This window comes from Malania oleifera, chromosome 11 (genome assembly GCF_029873635.1).
Source record: "Malania oleifera isolate guangnan ecotype guangnan chromosome 11, ASM2987363v1, whole genome shotgun sequence".
Taxonomy (NCBI): Eukaryota; Viridiplantae; Streptophyta; class Magnoliopsida; order Santalales; family Ximeniaceae; genus Malania; species Malania oleifera.
Window position 1 is genome coordinate 59,823,252 of NC_080427.1, and position 26,765 is coordinate 59,850,016.

Here is a 26,765-nt window from a genome sequence, read left to right on the forward strand (position 1 = left end):
TGGCTGAGAGCCTCTGATGAGCCCTTGATCCCAAATCACAGCCATACATTTCAAAGGAATCTTCCTAAAGCACATGATTTGTTTGTACTTCGTGGTGGGACTAAATATCTAGCCAAAAAAAAAAAAATACAAACTAATTCAACTATCAAATATTTAAAACACCTCCATTAATTCTTCATTTTTTTAAAAAATAAAAACATATAAAATACCTTTAATTTTAAATTCTAAACATATCTCAACACTTTTTTAAAAAATAATAAAAATTTTAGATCATAATATATATATGCACACGCATATAAGTCTTTCTTATGAAATTCATCTCTAATTCAAATTTAAAATGTATCTTTATATTAACAAATATTCAAATATCGACATTTCACATTTACTTTTGAAAAAAAGATACCTAGATTTAACAAAACAAATAGGAATCTCCCCTAAGATTTCAAAAATCTCAAGAAGAGATTTTAAGAATTCAAAGCACCTCCACTGAGATTTGTCAAAAAGATATAAATTTTTTTTATATTTTTTGAAAAAAGTACCAGTCTTTTAAGAAAAAATTTATATCTCTTTGATAAATCTTTAAAGAGGTGTATGACATTTTTAAAAAATATGAGTATCTTTGACCTTTATTTTTTATGTATTGAATTACAGCTACACTTTCACAACAAAATGACAACTTTACCCTTCATTTATCTTTAACTTTTCATTGACAAAACAAAAGTTAAGGAAAATTTTTGTCATTTAACACATAAGAAAACAAATATTGAATGCTCCAATAAATATATATATATGTTAGGTGGGGATTAATTAAGAGTTTTAAATGGGAATTTTTTTAAGGTTTGGGAGTTTGAGTATTTGGAAATAAAATGAGAGAGGGGGACATGTTACATGTACCTGGCCAGGGGTAAAATCGTAATAAAGGCATTAAGAAGTTGAATTTCCTAGTCATACCCTTAGGCTTAAATGTTAAATGTGTTGGATATCCAACTAAATTATTATTATTTTTTTCACTTTTAAGGTACATTTCATATTAGGAATATCTAGCTTTTCTTTTTCTTTTCTTTTTTTTGCTCGAAAGAAATTCACGACTGCAATTACGTTGGCAATGACAAAAGTGTTTTGAAAATCTTCAGTTGTAAGTGTGTCGGAAATCAAACCAAATTAATTCTTTTTTTTTTTTGTTTTAGGTACATTTCAATCTAGAAAAATCTGGCTTTATTATGTTTAATTGTCCTTAAAAGTTAAGACATTTACTTCTATAATTACGTTGACAAAATTACATGTGCAATTTTTGCTACTATTGTATTATTTTTTTAGTATTTTAAATAAAATAAGTCAAAATATTTTTACGACCCTTTTATCGTGCACACCTTTCATGGATATGTGTCGTATAACCTCTGTGATCTTTGTCGATTTTCTTTTTTAAAAAAAAATATGTATATTGGCAAGGTACTATTTTCCCGCTTAGGATATCGATCAAAGAAACTTCATGGATTCTATTTAATGTATGTGTAAAGAATTTTTCTTTTGCATAGGCTTTCAAATCAATAAAAACTTATCATGCACCATTCCTTAAGTAGGATTTGGAATCCAAGATGTGATATCAATGTTTAAACCCGAATCACGCGCTATGCGTATTTTACTTTATTAAAATATTAGATTAAATCGGTTAACTAACGAATAATGACCAATTAAGTTCTTGAATTTAATTAATTTTTAATTCATAACCATTCATTTTGTTTGGATTTTTAAAAATAAATCAAACTTTATATATATATATATATATATATATATATATATATATATATGATTAATGGTTAAACGCTTTAACCTAAATGTATTTTCATGTCATTGGATCCACAAATGTATATCTTAATATTTTTCATATATCTTTCAAAATTTGTTCAAAAGAAGTAAATTTTTATTTGAAATCAAGTAAACTTAATTATATGCTCTCCTTATAGTGTTTCCACTAATCATATTTTGCTAAAAAATAAATTTATCATCCAATATTAAAATTGTATCAATTAAAATTTTTGTGCAAATTAATGCGTGCAAAACTTGATCGTTCAATGCAGCAACTAACGATAAACAATACGGAAAACATAATCACATAGATAATAAGGAAAACAATAAAAACAATGACACGTGAATTAATGTGGTTCGGCAAAATGGCTTTGTCCACGGGAGCAAGCAGTGGCTGAATTTCACTATCTATCAAAATCAAGATTACAACATTGTATATATGCTAACCCTACATGTACAAAGGGATTAGAAAGTTCCCTAAATACCCCTGTATCAATCCTTGTAGGATTTACCTCTGAATCGCCAACCTATTGATCTTTCCAATTCAAAATTCAAAAATAGCGTTGAACAAAACCATCGATGGTTTCTTTGTAAGCCTGAAACCGTCGATGTAGTCGTCGACTCACTATGCAAACAATTGACGATTTTCTCCTCCAGACCAGCTTCCTTTGTTTTTCCTCATCATGTTTTCTCTATGCATGGGTTCCACTCAATATGAGTCACATACTACAACAATCTCCATCTTAGCAAATATTTACCCCTTAGGAGAAAATGAAAATATAACCCGCAACTCTACTTGGGACAATATGTTGGAACGTCTCCCATCTAACATTTGGAGACGTTAATCAAGTCCAATCAATGCTTGAAGTATGTGGTAACAAGTTTTGTCAACATGTCTGCTGCATTCTCAGAAGTTTGAATTTTCTCAAACACTAATTCACCAGAAGAGACCAATTCCCCGATCATGTGAAACCTCACATCTATGTGTTTGGTTCTCGCATGATACACCTGGTTCTTCGCCAAATAAATGGCACTCTGACTATCACAATGCAGCTAAACTCCACCTTACTGAATACCTATGTAGAGGTCTAGAAAAAAATATAATAATAAAAAGAAATGAGGAAAAGAGGAAGATGGTTTGGGTACAGCCCAAACCGTCGACGGTTTCGTGTGGGAGCAAGGAAACCGTCGACGATTTTCTCAGCAATAAGGGTTATAAAGAAAATTCTCGCAAGCTTCATATGGAAAATAAATAAATAAATCTCTCTCACTCCTTCTCTAAAACCCTAAGGCCCTACCTCTTTCTTCCTCCGATTCTCGCTCCGTTGAACCCGTTTGTGTTGATCATATGAACCACCACAAGGTTCGTGGAAAGATTCTTTGCAACTTCACTAGAGCAAATTTTCAATTAGGGGTTCCGAGGCACCACTCCAAAACCTCAAGGGTGTTAAATATTGGTTTAAATTGTTAGATTGGAGTATTTGGGCCTAGGGAATATTAAATAATTATATTTTGGTGATTGAGTTGATTAATTTGGGAAAAATATAATTTCAAGGATTTGAGCTTCGAACGCCGTGGGGTGTAGATTTAGAGTTTCAATAGACTTAACAGGAAACAGGTAAGGGAATAGATTAAGTCATGCATTTTCAGAAATTTATTTATGAATTAATGTATTTTTGGAAATACTTGTGTTGAACAAAGAAAAAAGATTTTATAGCATGTTATATTATAATACAAAGTAGAACTCACTCGTGTGGCATGAGTATAAATTTAATGTAATAACCGTATGTTAGAATATGTTATTATTTCATAGATTAAGTATGATTTTACAGTAATTTAAGAAAGATGATAATCAGTACAGGAATTAAGATATTTTCCAGTATATTATGATATGACAGCCGGTGCAGATGTCGAGATAGTATAGCCAACGTAGATGCTGTGATATGACAGCCGGCGCAAATGTCGTGTTCAGTTTTTTTATGATGATATGATTCAGAAATTATGAAATAACAGTTTTTATTCATAAATATGTAAAAGCTAGATTTTATTTTAGAAATATGAAAATGTTAATTACAAACAGAAATATATATTATGTGAAATGTATTATATAGTAACAGAACCCGAATGGTTACATATGTTAAGAGCACGGTACTGTAGCTAGCTAATCAAATCGGAGAGAGGATACCCACTATGTGCTGACCCGCAGAGGTTAGACAGAGAGTAGGCTGGGCGGACCATATTAATGTATAGCCGACAGTGCAACCACACTATTCAGGAAGTGTGGGTCGGAGGCCGATTAGCCCAAAAGTGTAAGCGGTGTAGTAGGATACCCACTATGTTACTAACCCGTTAGAGGTTTGACGGTGTAGTAGGATGGGCAGACCCAGATAGGTGGGCAATTGTGCGTAAATATGTCATGCTTGACTTAACCTGGTAGGCCAGCTAGCGTTAGGTACAGCCTACGGGCCGCATAACCCGGATCATGTGGGATGAAATCATGATATATAAATTTACATCCAAAGTAAAATTTCCAATAATGTACAGATTTAACAGATGATTTAAATGATGTGATAATTCATTATGATATAGCAATATTATGTTTATAAGTACAAATTTTCATGTATTATCAGTTACAGCTTTAGCTATACTACAATTATATTATTTGCAGTATATGTTTATAATATGATAGAACTCATAATGTCACACACTAATATTAGTTTATTTCCCTTACTGAGAGATGTCTCACCCTAGCATTATAAATATTTCAGAAAATCTCGATAGACGAGCAGAGCTAGCTCCGTGACGGAGGAGTTCATTGGTATTACCCAGTTGTAGGGTAAGTAGTCGGGTTGGGGACATGATGAATTTTTGGGATATATGTGTGTATACGCAAAAACATTGAAACTCTAGTACTGTATATATGTTAAGTGTATTATATTACGCTGCTTAGGTGACATGTATGCATAAACAGGTAAATTCCCGGTACCTATGGGTCCGGGTGGACTTTGATTCTGTATTATGGTATCAGAGTATTAATAGTACGTGGAAAAAAATATATAGCAGAAATTGGGGTCATTACAACCTAACTCCTTGACTAATCTTGTAAGCCACAATGCTTCCTTGATAGCCTCAGTCACTGTCATATACTTTGATTCAGTTGTAGATAATGCAACTAGAGACTGAACCATGGACCTTGTTGGAATTGGTGTGATCCCAAGAGGGAGGTGAATTGGGTTTTAAAAACTCTTTGGCTAAATTTAAACATTTTACCGATTCACCATAAGTTATATCTCATTCAATAATAAATGTGTGTATGTAAAAAGATGAAGTTATTTGGTTCAAGCATACATGCGTATCTCATTCAAAGTAAATGAGTGCATGCAACTAAATATAACTGTAAATAAATAGGCATACACATATTGAATTTAAAGTGTAATAATTTAAATAAGATAGGGAGAGAGACACACAAGATTTGTTATCGAGGTTTGGCCAAACCAGCCTACATCCCCGCCTTGGGCATACCCCCTAAGGATTACATTATACCTTGCTCACTTAAATGGGCAGAGTAGAAGCCATTTACATCCTCTCCTTACGGGGCGAGTAAAACCCCAGCTCAATTACTAAGCTGAACCGAACTAGTCTCACTTATGGGGCTGAAACTCCCCAGTTCAATTTTTGAGCTGAACCGAATCGGTCTCACTTACGGGGCTGAGACTCCCTAGTTCAATTAATGGGCTGAACCCAACCAGTACATGGAACATATTTTTGTACATGAAAAATTCTTCTAAAATATACAAGCAGAAATGTACACATTAAGCTCATAAAACATTCACTCTCAAAAGATATGAAATAAATGCTCAGTAGAGTAAGGGTATTTTCAAAATGATTTTTACACTATAAAGATTTTTCAATGAAAGCATGAATGCAAAACTATATTTCTCCAACAACATATTTACCATGAAAATATGTGGAGAAATTTCAAAACTTACTCTTAAGATGATTTTCAAAGTGAAGAGTAAATGAGAGTATAGAGCTTTGAATAAAAACAAAATGCCTAAATAAACACTCTCTTGTAAAAATGATTTTCAAGAAATAAATAAAAGAGAGTTATTGGAGAGTAAAAATATTTGCCCCAAAATGATTTTTGAAATGAAAATGTAGTTGGGGGAACTTTGATTAACTAAAATATTTTAGAGAAAACATTGCTAATCAAAGTTGCAATTTAAATAAATGAAAGGGGTATATATAGAGATTCTAAGAAATATGACCGTTAAGGACCTATTGGTAATTTTCAGAAAAATTTAATTAAGTTTTAAACCTTAATTACCGTAGTTAAAAATGAGCAACCTGAGAGATTCGATCGACCACTTTTGTGGTTCAGTCGACCGTGGTGCCAAGTTCGGTCGACTAGGATGAATTTAAACTGAGTGTTCGATTGACCATTCTTAAGGCGATTTCAGAACCTCCGCGGTTCGGTCGACCAGACTGAGTTCAGTTAACCGAACTTATGATTTTCAATCAAGCAAGTTCTTTTAAACTTGGTGGTTCGGTCAACCAGGACGCTGGGACTTCCCACGTGTCCGTTCGGTCGACCAAGGCATTGCTTTACATTTTTGATCAGTCGACCGAAGCGTCAAACTATTGACCCCATGGAGGTTTGATCGACCGAAGGGCCCTGAATACTACGGTTTGGTCGACCGAACATGCCAATTTTGGGCATTTTGGCCCTTTTCCTCTTATGTAATGTCCCTAATCACATGATAAGAAGTTTGAAGTCAAAAGGGAATTTTTTCATACAAATTTGTGTGTCTTAAGGTCATTCTAAGGCCTTTGAGAAATAAGTCCAAAAAATCTGACGTTGGTTGACCAAAAGGTGCCCTATGATCATTTGGTTCCCTATGGTCAATCTACGGTCGATCTGAGCATCCATCCATATCATGCAAATGCATGCATTATTATAGACCAAAGACAAAAAATTAAATGCAATACAATTACAAAACAAATGGCTTCTTCTTTACTCTTCTATCTTTCGTGGCAAACAACAATTGATGTGAGCTTTCTGGATTCCATCTTCCTCTTCTGTGTGTGCATTCTAAATTGTAAACTTGTTCAAAACACTAGGCACACACATAAGATATATGTGCTTTGTCAGTATCAAAACAGGGATCGGACTCAAAAAGTCAACAGACCTCCAACAAATAGGTCCTCTCACAAGGGTGAATACATACCCTATCGTAGACCTCCTGTCATCCAAGTCTCCTGCAGAGTCTGCATCTATATACCCCATAACTGAAGAATCACCCTATTGTCTGCCAAAAATGATGTCATAGTCTGTAATACCCCTCAAGTATCTGAAAATCCACTTGACTGCGTCCTAATGTTGTCAACCCAGATTTGAAAGAAACTTGCTCACCACACCGACAGCTTGTGCCAGATCTAGTCTTGTACAAACCATAGCATACATCAAGCACGTCACTGCACTGACATATGGGACCTTTCACATGTCATGAATATCATCATCTGTCTTCAGGCACTAGGCGGTAAATATTCTAAAATGACTCGCCAACGGTGTACTAACTGGTTTTGCATTATCCATGTTGAACCTCTCCAACACCCTCTCAACATAATTACGTTGAGATAACCACAATCTCTTAGAAGTTATGCCCCTGCGAATCTCCATCCTAAGAATCTTCTTGGCCGCACCCAAATCCTTCATGTCAATTCTTTGCTCAACAAGGTTTTCAAATTTTTGGCCTCAATCAAACTCTTCATAACAATCAACATGTCATCGACATAAAGTAACAGAAAGATAAGTGAACCATTGTTGACCTTATTGTTCATATCCCATTTTGATTATGACAAATACTCTGATGTTTAATGGTTGATGAGTTTGTGTGCAGAACCAATCGGAAGTATCAGATGTTGCACACACATGGGTTTGAAGAAGATAAAGACCCAGACCTTTTATTTGTTGTAATTTAATTTGAGTTTTATTCGGGTCCGTAATAGTAACATAGGAACATGGTTTATAAAAATTAATATCTTACTTGTATGGTAGGATGAATAATCTCAAGACCATAGATGGACCTTAAGGAATACCCTTCGATCGACCGATGCCAGATTTTTTGGGTTAATTCTCAAATGCCTTAGACTGACCTTAGGACCCACAAATCTGCATGAAAAAGTTCCCTATTGCATTAAAAATAAACACCATATGAACAGGATGAATGTATAAGGGAGTTGGAACCAAAATGCATTAAAAATGCATGTTCAGTCGACCAAACTTTTATAGTGTAAATCTGTCGGTCGATTTAACTAGTCAAGTTGTCAACATTTTGACCAGAGCTCAGTCGATCATACTATACCAAGTTCATATGACTTGGTCGACTAAACTCCCATTGAGTCAACCTTTGACTCTTCGGTCAACCAACCAAATTTAAATGGGCAACGCCCTCGTCGACCGAACCCACACGTGGGAGAATCCAACGCCCAGGTCGAACTTCATAGTTCAAAGTGTCTCGGTCGACCGAACCGCGCTAAAATGAAAAATCGCCTTTGGGAACCCTAGTCCAGTCGACCGAACTCTCAATTCAAACTTCTCTCGACCAACCGAACTTAGTCACCTGGTTAACTGAACCTCACGTCCGGTCGACTGGTGCTTTCGGGTTGGACATTATTTTTTACTGTAATTAAACTTTTTAAACGGGGTTAATTGTGCTAAAACGTTTTAAAACAATCCTAATAATTCCCTACATGTCCTAAACGGTTATATTTTTGGGGAACTCTATATGTACCCCCTCATTTGCAAAAATTAAATGAGATTAGCAAAATAATTAGCAAATATCCTCTGAATCTCAAAAGACCTATTTTTCATATTCAAGCTATATACTCTCATTCTTACTCATCCATATTGAAAATACTATTTAGTAAGAGTGCTCTTGTGTTCATCTCACCAAACTTAAACTCTCACTTGCTCGTTTTGATTGAGATTAATTTTTCTTTGAAAGTAAGCTTCTAGTTTTTCTAAAGGGTTTTGTAAATAAGTCTTTCGTAGGAAAACTTCTTGGAGCTTCTGAGTTTTGCATTTTCATTGTAATACTCAAGAGTTCATCTTGTATTTTGATTGCTAAATTATTTTATACATCATTTTCAAAAATATCTCTTGTGATTTATCTTGAGAAAAATATTTTGAGATATTTGTTAGCGTGCTAAAGATCTTTGTTGCTATACCTTTTGATTAAGATTATCATTTTATTACAAAGACAACAACCATCATCAAGGATCTTCCCATAAACACAGCAATCATACTCACATATCCTATAGCTAATCCGGATCATGTAGGAGTCAAATTGCTTGTACCACTATCTCGGAGAATGCTTCAGCCCGTAAAGTGATTTTTTCAATTTACAGACCAAGTGTTCCTATCTAGGCCGACTGAACCCTTCTGGTTGTACCATGGAGAAGATTTCATCATAATCAACCCTTTTCTTCTGTGACTAACCCTTTTCTACCAGACGAGCCTTGAATTTTTCTCCTTCTTTTTCTATACACAAGCTCCACCAACTCCCATGTTTGGTTCTTATGCAAAGACTCCATCTTGTTCACCATAGCACACATCCATCTACTTTTCTCTTAGCTCTGCACCATCTCTTGAAAAGTAGTAGGATCCATGCTACTAGTAATGAGTGCATAAGAAACCAGATCATCAAATCCATACCTAGGGTGGCCTAATAGTGTGTCTTGGTCTTTCTATAGCTATACTATAATGATGTTGGTCTCCTGAGCTAGAACTCTCTGCATTCTAAACATTGCCATCTCTACCTTGAGTATTTAGCTCCACCTGCACCACATGCTCATTGCTGCTACAGTTTTCTGGCACCTATTTCTCTTCTTCCTAAGTACGCTGCAACATGACTTTCTCATCAAAAACCACATCTTTACTGATCACCACCTTGTTTGCCTTTGCATACCACAGCTTAAACCCTTTCACCCCTTTCTGATACCCCAAAAAGATGCATTTTCTAGACTCTGCATCAAGTTTCGATCTCTTCTTACTAGAAACATGCACATAGGCTGGACATCCAAACACTCTCAAACTAGAGTAGTCTACCGCATTGCTAGTTCACACCTCCTCTACCACTTTCCCATCTATTGTTGCCCTTTATGATCTGTTAATCAAGAAACACATCATATTCAATGCCTCTGCCCAGAAGTTCTTTGCAAGCCACGCATTCAACTTGAGACACTAAGCTCTTTCACCTATTGTTCGGTTCATCCTTTCTGTCACACCATTCTTTTGTAGTGTCTTGCGTACTGTGAAGTGTCTTTTAATGCCATGTTGCTTGCATAACTCTATGAACTTTGAATTTGTGTACTCAGTACCATTGTCGAACCTAAGGCATTCAATCTTCCTCTTAGTCTGGTTTTGCACTTCAGCTTTCCACAATTTGAACTTGACAAACGTCTCTGAATTGTGCTGCATAAAGTACACTCAGACCTTTCTTGAGTAATCATCAATAAAACTCACGAAGTACATATGTCTTGCCCGTGATGCTACCCTTATTAGCCTCCAAACATCTGAATGAATGTAATCAAGAATTCCCTCTGTCTTGTGTGTGGTTGTCTTGAACTGTACCCAATTTTGTTTCCCAAACACACAATACCTACAAAAATTCAACTTGCCTGTTTTGACACCCTTCAAAATATTTCTCTTATCAAACTCCATCATCTCATGCTCATCCATATGCCCTAACTGTATATGTCACAAGAAAGTACTATCTGACTCAGACTCTATAGCTGTAGCTCTACCTACAACTGTGGTAACTAGCAATGCATAAATATTCCCTAGTAATTTATATCCATTCATCACAGTTAGGACACCTTTACTCGCCTTCATTACCCCACGCAGACTAATAACTAAACTCATTACAATCTAAAGTACCTAATGAAATCAGATTCTTCCTTAACTCTGGTTAATGCCTAACATCACACAACGTTCACACAATACCATCAAAAATTTTTATTCTCGTATTCTCTATTCCAACAATTTTGCATAAAGCATCATTTCCCATTAGGACAAAATCATAATTTACCAAATTGTAGGTGGTGAACCAATATTTGTTTGGTGTCACATGATAGGAGCACGTTGAATCTAAGATCCAAGAATCTATGAGACGATCTAAATCGTATGAAACCGAAAGCATATCACAATCATTGCTCTTTGAGTCTCCTTATTCCACTACATTCGCAGATTTTGATGAACCCTCTCTATTTTTTGCATTCCCCTTCATCCTCTTTGGAAAATCTTGTTTAATGTGCCCTTTTTCCCGCACTTAAAACATTGTACGTCCTTCCTATTCCTGGAATTGGACTGAGATTTATTGTTATTCGGTCCACTCTGAAACTTGCTTCTCCCATGTTCCCAATTACCCTTCACCACAAGCCATTCACCCCGTGAATTCTCATCGCTGGCTTTCTTCCTCTGATGAAAACCCAAAAGAGCACTTGTGATCTCCTCAATTCGAGAATTTCCTTTCCCCACATCAGAGTTGTAACCAAATTTTCATACGTAAGAGGAGCAGGTAGAGAATTCAACAACATCAACGCCTTATCTTCGTCTTTGAACTTCACATCAAATCGCTTCAAATCACTGATAATTTGAATGAACATGTTGATGTGCTGGTTCATATGCAAACCCTTTGACATCTTAAGCTTATATAGTTTCTGCTTAAGATATAACTTGTTCATCAACAACTTGGACGTATACCGACTTTCCACTTTTAGCCAAATTGCCACCAAAAATTCCTCATCCATGAGGTGATACATCACGTCATCAACTAAACAAAGCTTGATAGTCGCCACAGCGTTCACTTCCAAATCCTTCCAACTCATGTCGTCCATGCCTTCCGATTGCCTTTCGTATAATGTCTTCACCATATCCTACTACACTAACAAATCCTTTACCCTCCTCTGCCAAAGTCTGAAATTTCTCAATCGGTTAAACTTGACAATGTTGAATTTTGCAAAAGAAATCCCAGTCATTGTAACCAATTGCTCTTATACCAATTTGTTGTGCAAATTAATGCGTGCGGAATCGGATCGTGCAATGCAGCAACTAGAGATGAGCACTACGTAAAACACAATCACACATATAATAAGGAAAGTAATAAAAACAATAACACAAGAATTAATGTGCTACGTCCAAGTGACGATTGAATTATACTATCTACGAAAACCAAGGTTACAACATTGTACATATGCTAACTTTATACGTACAGAGGGATTAGAAAATTCTCTAAATACATCAATCCCCGGAGGATTTGCCTCCAAATCCCAACGTATTGATCTTTCCAATTCAAAATTCAAAAACAGCGCCGAACAAAACCATCGATGATTTTGATTTCTTCCTGAGACTAAACCCGTCGATGACCTTTAGAAAACCGTCGATGTAGTTATCGACTCACTATGCAAATAGTTGATGGTCTTCTTCTGTAGACCAGATTCCTTTATTTTTCCTCAGCATGTTTTCTCTATACATGTATTCTACTCAATATGAGTCACATACTACAACAAAAATAATTTTCATTAATCAATAATACTTTTGGGAGCCAAGTTCATTTTTATGAGTAATAATTAATAATTTTTAATATTTAATAATTTATTAAAAATTTCTTCCACATATGATGTTGCTTGTGTCATGTTTGGCTTGCAGTTGAGTGTTAAAAAAATATATGCCAAAATAAGGATATTTCTTATATAAATATAATCATTTATCTTATAAAAATATATTTAAAAACTCCTACTAAATTAAGGGTTGAATTTAACGAGTAAAATTAGAGATCATTGATGAAATCATTGGAATGAATTTTACACACAAGACATGAGGAAATAATTAAAATTTTCTAAAATAAATGGGTTATTCTTATTGAAGACATGATGTCTTAAATTAGAAATTTGGTGGTAAAATCGTTACATTACCAATTAATTGATATAAATAATAACTTATAGAAACTCAATTGAGAAAATATTAAAAGATTGGAGAAAAATAAAACTATGATATTTGAGAATAGAAAGGGCCTTCAAAAAAGCGAGGGAGTGATGGGCAACCTCAATGCCAAATTGTCAACACTCCTGCACCAATAAAAAATACATTTGCTCATCATCCGGTCAGCGTTCGTGGGTACAATCTGTCTTACATTTTCAAATGGACTGCGAGAATCTATTTAGAGTACCTATGCTATGAACCTAGTTCATAGTCGTGGGTCAAAGAGTATAACAAAAGATACGGTCTTTCAAAAGTTTATTTGAAATCAAAATATATTTTCTATAGGTTTTTATATATAATAGAGAGATAGATTATGAAAATTTATTTATTTACATCGTTGATTCTATGTTTTTGTTATCAGCTTTTAGCTAGTTTTGAAAAAACTAAAACTAAATTTTATGATTTTTAATTATTTTAATTAATTTCTTATCAAAATAAATTAATATCTAAAATTAAATATTTACAACAAATCAATCACTTTATTCATAATTTTTTTAATTAAAATTAAGATTAAATGTTAATTTAAATTAAAATATAATTAAAATAATAGAAACTCATAAAGGATTTAGAATAAACCACTTGCCAGCTTTTGGTGGGGGGGGGGGGGGGGGGGAGGAGGAAAGAGGGAGTAGATTTGATCGAACTCATCTTGTCCACTCATTCGGCAAATTAAAAATGGAACGAAATGTTCACCACAAGGCAATCAAATTTATCTCCTAATCATTATTATTATTATTATTATTATTATTATTATTATTATTAACTGCTGCATGAACAAAATTTGATTGTTCCCTTTGCACGTGAACTGTTTTATATAAGGCAAAACGATTTAAGAGGACTTTAGAGGAGAGGAGCCCATCAAACAGTTAAATGATTCTCAAACATACATTTTAAACATTTAACAAATCAAGTCCTGAGGTTAATCATATCATATCATTAGAAGTATATTAGGTGTGCTTCAAAAACAGCATTTCTCACTAGTTCTCTAATGCAGAAGTCGACAGACAGACAGCAACTGGGCTGTATCTATACTAGGGATTGACCAGCGCACGGTACACAGTAACATCATAGAAGTGAAGACCGTCCATTCTTAGAATGAAAGAAGAAGAGAAGAGAAGAGAAGAGAAGAGAATAAACATGGCATGGCATGGCGCATCAAGTCAAAAATGCATCCACCATCTACATATTTTCCACAACCTAACCAAAATGGTAAAAATGGGGGAGCAGCAAATACTAGCAACAACCGCACCTAGCACAACATCACAACAGCTACAACGGGCAACACGACAAATTTAAAATTAAAAAAGGAAAAAGGAATATGGCACCCATCAGGAGGGAACAATTCTGTGTCAAGCTGCTGAGTCGGTTCAGGATTTTATGATACACGAGGGCTGAAAAATTGAACATACAAGACAGGAACATGGGGTGTTTCTCAATAATGAAAATTTGATTAACAAAATTTTGAAGTTTAAGACTGAGGTAATAACTATTATGTAACAAAAACAAATTTAATTAAAAGGAAAAGAAAAGAAAAGAAAAGCAAAAGAAGATACAAACCGGCATCTGCCTGGGCAGTTCATACATCCAATCCTCTCCCAGCAAAATAAAGGATTGATAAGGGAGTCGCGCAGGTGCAGGAATTTGAGCTGACAGGACACACAGCGTCCATCAGCCGGGCACCGAATTGAAGGGGTTTCTGGGGCAGGGCAGGGCCAAACAACATTATGCTTTTTTCCAAAGTTAAATATCTACAAGAAAAGAAAAGGGAAGGGGGATTGTACTGCCAGAGGCCACTCTCTTTCGGAACAAAGATTTGATCAAAATACAGACGCCTCCAGGGAGTCCCCACCCATTTTCTAATTGTTTGTTAGAATTGGTGTGCGGTCGGTGGGGTGGGTGAGGAATGAATTCTTTAAATCTCTCTTTCTTTTATAGCCACCGTCGTTCGGAACCCAGCTAGTTAAATTATCCACTCCTGGAGTCTCCCAGCACAAATCACAAAAAAGCTGCAAAAAAGAAATAAAATTTAGAAACATAAACCCAAAACAGAGAGAAACTAGACGCCTACAAAGAGGGGAATAAAACCACTAAACGCCAGATCTAAATATAATAGCTCAAGTGCCTGCAGTCACCAATGCTGCAGCTCCCAGGTGTAATTAAAATTTGCTGCCCAGAAGCAGAATGAGACCCAATTTACTTGAATTTGTTTCTACAAGGCATTGAAAACAAATCCATTTTGCTTCTAAGAAATTTTAGTATAAGTTTTATTCAAGGGCGAAAATTAGATTTCATATTCTTACAATCATTGTTGGTGATGACTCCATTTTCTGCACTCCCTCCATTCAAAGATGCATTTGTGCCTACAGAGGTCATAAAAAATACAAACATAATTCCGCTTCCATAGACTTCCAAATGCATCTTTAATCGTTAAAAAATAAACAAAACAAAACAAAGAGCAAAAGACACTAACCTCCCCTAAGGTTTGGCAAAAAAGACAAAAACCTCCTATGAAGTTTCATTAATTCCAAGGACCTCTCCTAGAATTTCAAAAATGCCAGAATTCCCCTGAGATTTTGTCAAAAAGACACATTTTCCCTTATATTTTTCAAAAAAGTAAATCTTTTGAGAGGAGGTTTGTGTCTTTTAAGCAAACTTCAAGGTCGGTCTCTAACATTTTTGAAACCTCAGAGGAGGAGATGAATAGAATTTTTAAAACCTCAGGGAAGGTCCCCATCTTTTGTGCCAAAACCTAAAGAGAGGTAAGTGTCTTTTGTCCAAAAATAAAAATAAAAACTATCAACTTCAGTAACTACTATAAAAATAAAATAATAATAAATAAAAATAAAGCAAAGGACAGATGACTCACCAAGCCATAACAAGTTTGTCGCATTGTTCCATAATGTCTTCTTATTCCTACTTCCCTGAGGGTTGCTTATAGCTTCTATCTGCATCCCAACCACCATCGGGTTCCTTTCTCTTCAAAACTCCGCCCGCCACCTGTTGATACATCTTCAGTTGTTCGTCCACCATGGCTTGCGAACTGGCAACAGGAAGCTGTCTTAATGGCATCCTCTCATCTCTCCTCTCAACATCTGTAGTTCCAGGACCTGCATTGAGATCTAGCCCCTGACCTCCCCATCTCTTGCTTTCAGTAACAACGTTACTAGTACCACCCGCAAGGTTCATAACGTAAGGACGAGGGTAATGAGAAGACACTAAGCCAGCAGGCCCCACCAACTGTGAAGGGATTGCAGGGAAGCAAAGTGGGCCACCAGAAGAAGAATCAGCATATCCTGTTGAACAGCCAGAAAAGGAATTTGAAGAAAGAGGAAAACTGGCCTCAAATGGGAATCCTGGGTATTGAAATGGAGCGGTGGGTGGATATGCCACTGCAGGAGACGATGATAGCACTGGGCCCCTGTAGATTTCAGGGGCAAATGTGGTACTACCAATAGGAGGACCCAGAATCCTTTGTGACCCAGCAGCAGCAGCAGCAGCAGCAACAGGATAACCCTGTTCTCCTCTGCCAGACAAGATTGATGGAATTGTCAGGGCTGAATAAGAGTTGCCTGGAGGAAACCAAGATGAAAAGTTTCCCAAGTCAGAACTGCTCATTCTGAGACCAGGAACAGGAGATAGGAATGGCACATTGCTTTTGACATTATGGCTGCGTGCTGCTATTTCTGTGCCCACTTCATCCGGACCAGGTCCATTGTTTAAATCAAAGTCCCTTGAAACACTCATTTCACCATTAGAAAATCCACCAGATAAGGATGATCTCCCTGGCAAAGATGAAATTTCTGATCTACAACCATTGCTCGCTACAAACTGAGCCATATCAGCACTCTCATCGGCTCTGTTCAGATCAAGATCAAGCAACCCCGCACCACGTTCACGGGACCCAGTTTCAGAGGAGGATACTCTTACAGGATTCTGATATGACACATCCTCTAGAGTTCTCTGGTCAGGCACATTTAGGTCAATGTCCAAAGGAACGCGGCCTTGTTTGCTGACACTTGCATCAGCAAGAGGAACATCTGTTGAACTGAGTGGCATCTCCAGAATCCTTCTAGGCTCAGCCGGCCGAAATGCACTGGTTGCCGCTGATCCTTTCCATCCAAGTTCCCCCTTACTCCTCAGAAGGTTTTCAGGAGGAACAAATGACCCCTTGGCAGCAGCAGCAACAGTAATTGAAGCAGGGAAGCTCCCAGACATGGAAGAATAGGGAACTGGCAATGGGCAAGGCAAATGAACAGCAGAAGAATTTCCTGGAACCGGTGATTTAAGATCCCCTTGAATACCATCATCCCCAGGAAGGCCTTCATTTAAATCAAAGTCCAGCTTTACCACCATACCTGACCTTGCATTAGAAGCGTTCACACTGGAAGCAGGCTCCACCTTCCCATCAGCTTCAACTCTAGCTAACTTAGACCCACCTGATTTCACACACTTATTAGTTCCATGCAAAACTGCTGATGATTCTTCATTTGGGACTATGCCACCAGCACAGTTTCCAAGAACCTCCATTCTTTCAGAATTCATCTCATCATGCTCACTGTTCTGATCTGAAACAGATGAACCTAGATCCACCTTTTGTTTCTCACTCTGCTCAGCAGAATTCCTCGTCTTTATGTCATCACACTTCCCAGCATCTGAATCCTTACACGCAGTATTACCAGAGCCAGAAAGCTGTACAACAACCTCACTTTTTCTCTCCATGTCAGTGTGAGTCTTCACTGCAGGAGGGGGCTTCTGATCAAATAAGATGGCACTAGTTAACTCATTATACATAGAATTCTTGTTCTTGCCACTCACTTCGGAGGATGAGCAAGAAGGTGAATCATCATTAGCTTCCTTCTCAACCTTAGTACTCATAACAGCTGCTCCTTCTGATGCCGCTGCTTCAACATTCCCCACAGGTTTTTCATCTGCACAATCAACCTTCTTATCTTCATCATGCAAGGGACTTCTTACCTTCAATTTAGAATCTAATATACTGGCGCTTCCAGCCCTGACAACACCTGCCTTTCTTTGCTCATGTAGCTGGTTTGCTCCCATGCTATCCCTATTACCATCTTTTGTACCATCCCCAGAAGCTAAACCTGCAGAAGTACCACATTTTAGTTCATGGGATTTCCCATCAGATGTCAAGCACGGACCATCTGCATTTCGCTGCAAATCCACACTAACTAAATTCAATTGTCCCTTGTGTTCCCCTATTTTCTCTTCACAACCAAGCAAAGTGACACTGCCATCACCAGAGAAGTTGGGTGACTTGGGGTTAGAAGAATGTTGTAATTCATTCTTTACCAGTGACGATTCAACAGCATCACCCTGAACTGCAATAGCCCCAGCAGTCACGCCCTCATCAGGCTGACTGCGGCTCCGAGCAACAGCTCCATCCAATTGTTTCAATTTGGCATCACTTCCTGAACAAGAGTCCTCTGGGATGGGTGAATTTCTCTTGGGAGAGACCAGTGGCGAGACAATATCTGGCTTGGATATTTCTCCAGCAGCCACACTGGCAAGCAGGTTCATCCCAACATCATCCCCAGCTGATGCAGAGGCACTAGCTTCAGAGAACTTGACACAACTTTCAATCAAGGCATTTATGGAGCTAAAAGAAGCATCATATGATTTCGCTGACTTGGGTGCAATTCCTGATGATGAACCAGTAGTTCTTGGTACATCTATTGGTTTCTCACAATCCTCACTAACCCTGTGTTGATCAACAGCTGAAGGTGATCCATTGGCTTCATCAGCCCCACCCACTCCATCCCTGACCTGACCAAACTCCGTGTTCACGTTTGGTACAATACTAGCTCGTGAAACATCACTTTTTCCCCTGAATTTTCGTTCATGGTGATCATTCCTTTCAGAATGTGAAGGAGGGGAAGATCTACAAATAGTAGCAGCAGGTTCCTCAAAAGAACCCCCACTGGCACTTTGAGCAGGACTACGACCAGTGTTTGGCAATCTAACAATTAACCGCTGATTATTTCCATGATCAAGAGGCATATCAGGTACTTTCTCATACGTTACTCCAGCTGGTAACACCTTCTCAGATGACAAATTCCTATTATTGGCTGAACTGAATTTTCCCAACCCAGATTCCTTTTGAACTCCTGCAATGGCGGAACCAGAAAGGCCATTGCTTGATTTCCGATGGCGAGAACCACCACCAGAGATCTTATTCACACTTCCTGACCCAGCAGTGGAGCTTCTTGCATCTTCCCTGCAAGAACCCACAGTTCTCACATGATCAGAAGAATAGGATTGACTATTATTCTGAGACTGACTTGAACTGCTGCTCCTCTCCTCTTTGATTGTTGTTAGAGGCAAATCTGAGGCTCCACTACCAACATTCATTTTGCAATTTGCATCCTTCAAGTTACTAGCTGCAGCCGTAGTCAACGATGCAGGTGATTTAGTTAAGCCAGGAGATGCGACAGGGGAAAACTTGGAAACAGCTTCCCCGGGACCAACCTTCACTTGTGGAGCTTTAGATGCAGAAGGCTGTATGCTGGAATTCTTGATGCCAACCTCAGAGGATCCCCCCACCCGCCTGGTCCCAACATGAGAACCTTCAGAAGACACTGATTTGGCAGGCCATGAAACACCACGATTTGAACCAGATTTTGCATCTATCATATTCATTTCAGCTTCAACACGTTTCTTCCACGTGTCAACTAAGCTTCTAGCTTTCTTCTGAATTTCGGAATTTTTATGACTCCGTAAATGATTCACAGACTTGCCAACATTACAAGTCTGTAGCGCATCAAGATTTACAGGCAGCTTATCTAGTGCACGAAGTAGAGCCAAAAGAAATTCCTCTACAAATTTGTCACTTTCCTTAGGGCTAACACCATCACCAATCTTTCCTTTATGGACTTCTTGGAGCCATTCATCTAATACAGGCAAGCCCCTGAGCTGTACAAACCGTCCAAGACAATCAAATCTATCTGTAACTGCAATTACATCAACAAGCATTATTCGGCCAGCCAAATCAATTTTCTTCTCTGCACTATCAGGTTGCATTAGTTGCACTAGTTTCTCAACTCCTTCAAGGTCCACAAGCCCTCCTTTCTCTGTTATTTTAGCAATCTCAGACTTTAACATGCTGTCTGGTCTAAATTGACCAGAATCCCCATCATCTATTTTAGATAATCGCTCCCGTTTAACGGGATCAGAGCACTGATCAACCCGCTCCCTCTTCTTTCCCTTAGCCTGAGAAGAAATGGGGGAGGAAGTATTCTGCACACTATCTGCACTAGGCTTCAGCTGTGGTGTAGATGTCGGACCATTCAAAGGTTTTGGAGAACGGCCACCCGACTGCACTGCCCCATGCATTTCTTGCCGCGTCTTGTCTAATAGCTGATCTACTTCTTCCTGTCGTTCCTGTGTTTGAAAAGATAACTACAAATCTAATCAAAATAATAATGGTTCAAAGAAATGAGATGAACAAGGACAGCGGTTTCAATACTCACATTAATATAATCCTGGTCAGTTAGCCACCATAAACATTTGTTCTCAATATCATACACTCTTCTGCACACAAATGAGGATATCCCTGAAGGAAGTTCAACACCTTTACGAAGAAATGCGACTTTACACGGATGAAGTAACGATGCAGCAGGTATCTCATCCTTGTGAAAGGAGTAGAAGATCTCGTTTGGAGCCGCTTCCAGCAAGTTGCCTTTTGCAAGCTTTATGTCAGCGGGTCGATAAAGCCAATTCACACCTAACTTAAGTCCCTCTTCTTTGCCTGCTATTAACCTACGAATTATTCCAATGAAAGGTGGAGAATCCTGAGGCGGCTTGAAAAGTGCAGAGTCACCAATACAAATCTTGCGTCCATCCTACAAACAAGAAATTCTGTCAAAATGGACTAAAATGCACCAGAAATATGATATTTTGTAATATAATAAATAAATACATTACATACTACATGCCAGATTGGGAAGAAGTAGGGAAAAAACAAGGGCATGTATCTGCATGTCACTTGGTGAAACTTAGATTGCAGTGAAAATTCCAAAAGAACCTACACATGATAATCAAGCTTATGGTCCCCAAAATATACATAAATATATATAAATATATATGGTTTAATAGTCATGGTAGTATATAGTCACAACCTAGACAAACATAGACATCACATAAGATTATAAGAAGTGACATAACAGCAAGAATAGCATGAACTCTCAAAACAAATCATAATTCTATATAAAACATAATGCTATTCCTGGATGTATAGCTCATAAGATGATAAGAACAATAACTCCAAATACAATAGCTCATAACAGCAATAACATCCCAAAGATTGCTTAGTCCTTTCAGCCCACAATGATTAGATAATGCAAATTATATCACAATTATTCACAGCTGAAGAAATATAAAGAATCCTTTAATATTGGAAGATTCTTTGCATGAAGCGGACAACACGAAACACATATTTCCACAGATCATACCAACCATAATGCAAGAAAGCTAAATAAATATAAAGAATCCTTTAATATTGGAGATTCTTTTGCATGAAGCGGACAACATGAAACACATATTTCCACAGACCATACCAACCATAATGCAAGACTTTTGCACAAAAGCTTGGAGTTAGTGTCTACTGAGGACAGCTGCACATTAAAGACCAGTCCCACATTATGGTTAACCAAAACTTCCGTTCTTTTAAGCTGTGTGTGTGTGAGAGAGAGAGAGAGAGAGAGAGAGATTCATTAATCTGCTTAAAATGCCCCGTGAAAAAATTCTAAAATTAAAAAACCATTTTTGGTAAATAATTATAGTATCCTTCAGTCCAAACATAAAGCACGCACTACATTAATAATGCTTCCATTATCAAAATATAGCAAGCTACCAAATAAACGAGCAACATAAATAAAACAGGAAAATTATCCCTGTATCATCATTATAGTTGCGACAAGCTCCTTAATTAATTCAAAACAGTCACTTCTTAAGTGAAACAATTCAACAGTCTAACAATGCAGGAACTGTGTTATCCAATTATTAAACCACATGCATACTGAAAATTAACAGATTTAAACACAAATATAATCCAAAAAAAAATAATATAAAAAACATAAATTCCCCACAATCTGGTAACCGAGTGAAACAAAATTACAAAAAAAATTGTCATTCTTTTAGTTACGCCCCAAATAAACGACTTGAATTGCATTTTCCGCCATTAAATTGTCATTTCACTAATAACATAATGGAGTATATAGACAAATTAAGACATTAAAGCAAGAAGAGAAAAAATCCGAGTTCCTGGAAAGTTAGAAAGTTCACTTACCCATGTTAAAAATAATTAAGAGATTAAACAAAAAGATCAGAAAACGAATAATATGACTAATTTTATCGGTGACGGAGGTACAACTACAAAGCAATTCACAACTACAAGTTATATTGAAACATCAAATAATAAAAAAAAATAAATAAATAGAGAAGCCCAAAGACGGGTATACTTTCGAGAAAAAATCAGGCGAAACGGAAGCAGAATCAGCAGCTACAGTCGTGGGCGCAGGGACCGGCCACATGTGCCGCCTCTGATGCCTCTGCTCACATATCCTCCCATGCATAGTCCTCCATCGCCGTTGATTATGGCACAGATCACACCTTCGTCATCCTCGGCGAGAAACATCAATTCCAATCGAATTCGAGCCCCGGTTCCGCAAAAACCCTAGACGCTCAGAATTTGGGCTGCGCGAAACCCTAGAGTAGATCCACCCTCAGATCAAAAGTCACGAACCGAACAACAAAAGCCCCCGATTCTTAACCCCGCAGGTGCCCTGGGAACACCGGAGGTTCCGGATTTAGGGTTACGCTTCAACAGCTGGATATCGACGAATCAATCAGCTGAGAAATCAATTGGAGTGATTCAGATCCAGAGATTGATGGAAAACAGTAGAGGAGAAGAAGATTGTGTTAGCGAAATCGAGAGATTTCGGGGATCGGAGGGAGAGAGAGAGAAAGAAAGAGAGAGGGAGAGAGAGGGAGAGAATGGAGGAGGCTTGTGAGGCTACGCGAAACGGCGAGTGAAGGAAGGAGGAGGTGAAATGGGTTGGGCAGGAAAGGGTCCAATTTGGCAAGGTAATAATTGATGGGGGCAAGGCAGACGACGCCGTTTTAGCGAAGTTCGAAACGGCGTCGTCTTTTGGTTCGTTTGCTGACGTGCGACGGACAGCCACGTCAAAAATGGGGTTCATGTCTGGTTTTGTGGACTGGGGCTGTCGCCGACGTGTTCTCACGGCCTACCCTCCATCTTTCTAAAATACCACCAATGACCCCCGTCACATAATATTTTTTCAAAAACACCCTCCTCTTCTTCAACGTCATTAAATACGCTGATTCAGAAATCCCCATCGACACACCCCAAACCCCACCTTGATTTTGCCTTTTTTTTTTATTCCCACTTTAGCCTCCCTCCCTACAATTTTCCTATTATTTATTTCTTTTTTTTTCTACTCCCAATTTAAATTTTATTTTTAAAAAAGCATTTAAAATATTAACTTAAAATGGCATCACTCAATATTTAATTTGTCAATTTTATTAAACATAACTCAACAAAATGTTAGGTTGAACCTATTCTTTCATTTAAAATATTAAATTTAATTTCATCGAACCTATGTACAATAATATTGACATCATAGATTTGAATATATATATATATATATATAGATAATATTTCCAAGAAAAAATTTATTTTTTTATTTTTTTTAAATTAATGTACATGAAATATTCTTTTTGTTTAGGTATATCAATAAATTAGAGGAAAAAAGGAATATAAAATAAAATACTATTTATCATTCTCTCTTTGGTTTGTATTCGTTTTGTTAGACTATTCATTTTGCAAATACTTTTTTTTAAATTAATGAACACAGAAATTTCTTTTTCTTTTTTTTTTGGTTCGTGTGTATGTATAAATCATAATTTTTTTAAAAAAAAAAAAACATAATGTTTAATATGGAGAAGCTATTAAATTAGGCTATCTAACCGCATCACATTCTAAATAATCGTTGGTATATTGAATTTTGGGTGATTTTTAAGTAATAATTATTTATTTAAGTCAATCTTTTTTAAAATTAGTCAAAAGTCAAGGATACATTTATTCTTTAAAATGTAACATAGGTAAGTAGTATTATAACATTTTTTGCAAATAAAAGTAATTAATATAAAAATCAAGTTGAAATTAAGTATTTTTCGAAACCTTTTTCTTGAGACCCTCCTGGATGTAAATCCCGACTCGATTCTTTTTCACCCACTACAATGTCAAAAATATATATTTACTTAATAAACCCTAATATAGTTTTGAAAGTAATTAATTAGTAGGTTTTATTAGTAAGAAAAAAATGCGTCTTTATCTTTAATTGTCAAAACATGCCCCCAATTATGCACCACCGAGATTATAAATTGAATCACGCATTCCCTCATTTTTCATTTCATGATATCTTTTTTCTTTTTTGGAAAGTAAAATTTACATTGATATTGACACCATTTGCATTGACCTTTTAAAGTTCTTTGGATGGATTTTTCTAAACAAAAGTTTTATTTATTTTTGTTTAAAAAAAAAAAAAGGAAAACGTACATTAATTAAAAAGTTAAATCAAATCTTTGACTTTTAAAAGTGAACAAAATTATACTTTAAAAATCAAATCAAACAATATTTTGAGCATCATTGAAGAACAATTTAGTTTTATTTTATTTCCACTTTTATCAAAAGTTGATACTTTTTTATTTTTTATTTTTATTTTTTTGATTACATAGGAATTTCAGCCACCTACGAACCCTTCGGAGCCCCTCGTGCAGCATCAAACCTTCTGTCCCATTTTTATTGATGTATGATTTAATTATCTTGAACAATCTCAATCTCCTCCCCATACTTTTAATTGCATAATGTCTATTATTATTTTCAAAACATTAAAAATCATCATTTGTTATTATAAACCATTGAGGCTAGATGAAGAATAATCACAATATAATAAATCAATACAATTTTGTAAAAAGAAAAAAAAAATAGAAGAAGAAGAAGAAGAAATTTGATTGAACACGAAGTCTTAATTCTTGTACGAAAACTCTCATTTTTTTTTCATATAATAAAATGCTTAGCTTTGACCAATTTTGATTTAACATTAATAATTTACAATAATAAGATGGAAACTATTAGAAATTTTATGAATGTACAGTTGAAACAATGATATGATTAGTAATATAAAATAGACAGTAAGACTCAACGGAGTAAAATAAAATTAATTCACTCAAAAAACTAAATACGTAAGTTGTATTTGGCAAAATATATTTAAGTTCCCAATGTGATAGCACGTGTTTTCTCCCATTATGAAGACGTGTTTTAGTTTCTTTGAAATCACAAAGAAAACAAAACAACCAAGGAGCCCTTTGCTAACACTACAATTGGTTGAAAGGTAAAATTTTGGTTTAATTAAGTCTCCAATTCAAAGCGTATTAATATATCAAGCAAAAAAAGTTAAAAAAAAAAAAAACCAATACAAGATTAGTACAACAGATAATATTAAAAAGCCCGGACTTCAAATTCAAGACAAGCCAATAGTCTTTGAAAATCATAAGTTCATTGTATTTGTAACGTGTGCACATAGATATGGGTTGACTAAGAGGCATGCATATTATTGTAAAATTAATAAATGAAAAAATATTTTCCCGTTCGATACGTATTTGAATTGATAATTTTAATTCCTATAATGCCCCCACAACACTCATCTTTTGTTCTTAAATCAAAAGGACTTAGTAAAAACTATACTGTAGTGACCCGAATAATAATAGAATTTTAATAATAAGAGGGAGAGAAAATAGATACAGAAACAAAATGAGGTCGTAGACTTCGTAGATGACATTACATTTTGGAGATAATATTAAATAATCAAAATTTCAGAAAATTGTCAAGCTTCGTTGACGAACACAAGGTTTTGTCAACGAAGGTATTAAGAATTTCGTCGACGAACACAGGGCTTCGTCAACAAGAAAATACCAAAAGAGGGTTTGGGGCGGTCTGAATTTCGTCGACGAATTTACTGAAGGATTCGTCGACAAAGTGATGTGTCTCGTCGACGAATTTGGCAGTATATAAGGAGGAAAACCGGGATATTTCTCAGTTGTCTCGCCGCTCTCTCTCTCCTCTTTCTCCTACGACTCTCTCTCCCTTCTCTCTTCATTTTTGGCCCCACCAGTCGCCGGATCGACGATCCAAAGCTACCACGACGCTCCTGGCGGAGTTCTCTATGCATCTACCGGAGCAGATCATCGGGAAATCGGAGTTGGAAATCATCCCAAATTCAGGGTAAGGCCTTTTAGTCTCCTTTTGGCCTTATGGTAGTTATAGGAAATGATATAGGCAGAAAAATACTGATATTTAGTTCTGACAAATATTGATTTCAGAGCATTTTGTAGGAGGCACTGCGGGTATCGGGCTAGAGTACAGTAGAAGTTTTTTAGAGATAAGGTAAGGGGTATATGCTATGTTAGGAAATTTCTAAATATTATACAGTGTATTTATTTATGAAAATTATGTACTCAAGTATGATGTGACTTGAGATTATGTATGTAGTATGGGAGTATGTTTTATGAATTGTAGTTTCATGATTTTATGTATTTTAGTGCTATGATTATGTGAATTACAGTACCATGATTTTACGGATTTTAATACTATGATTATACGAATTACGGATACAGTATTATAATTACGTAGTTCCAATATTATGATTTATAGAGTTTAAAGCATGCTATGTTTTCTAATACCATAACATTCAAAGTATACAGACAGAGCATTTACAGAATATATATAGACAGTTATACAGAGATAGCATCGAGATGCTACAGTTATAGTATAAACAGAACAGAAAGATAGCGTTGTGCTAATTTTGAAAACATGATG

General features: G+C 36.3%; 1 protein-coding gene across 4 annotated transcripts; it reads right to left on the minus strand.

The window, feature by feature from the left end:
• Positions 1-14,278: 14,278 nt before the first annotated feature.
• Positions 14,279-22,928, minus strand: LOC131167908 (uncharacterized). 4 transcript variants are annotated; one of them, XR_009140179.1, is made up of 5 exons: positions 22,327-22,928; positions 20,338-20,709; positions 15,717-20,248; positions 15,151-15,210; positions 14,279-14,856 (listed from the first exon to the last, which is right to left on the minus strand). XR_009140179.1 is itself a non-coding variant. In XM_058126974.1 (4 exons), the coding sequence occupies exons 1-3, from the start codon at positions 22,438-22,440 to the stop codon at positions 15,764-15,766; spliced, it is 4,971 nt and encodes a 1,656-aa protein (XP_057982957.1). In that variant the 5' UTR covers positions 22,441-22,928; the 3' UTR covers positions 14,279-14,856; positions 15,717-15,763. The 4 variants fall into 4 exon arrangements, 2 of the variants coding, with proteins under 2 accessions (XP_057982957.1, XP_057982956.1); XR_009140178.1 differs by having other exon boundaries at positions 15,717-20,266; XM_058126974.1 differs by lacking the exon at positions 15,151-15,210.
• Between the last annotated feature and the right edge of the window lie 3,837 nt (positions 22,929-26,765).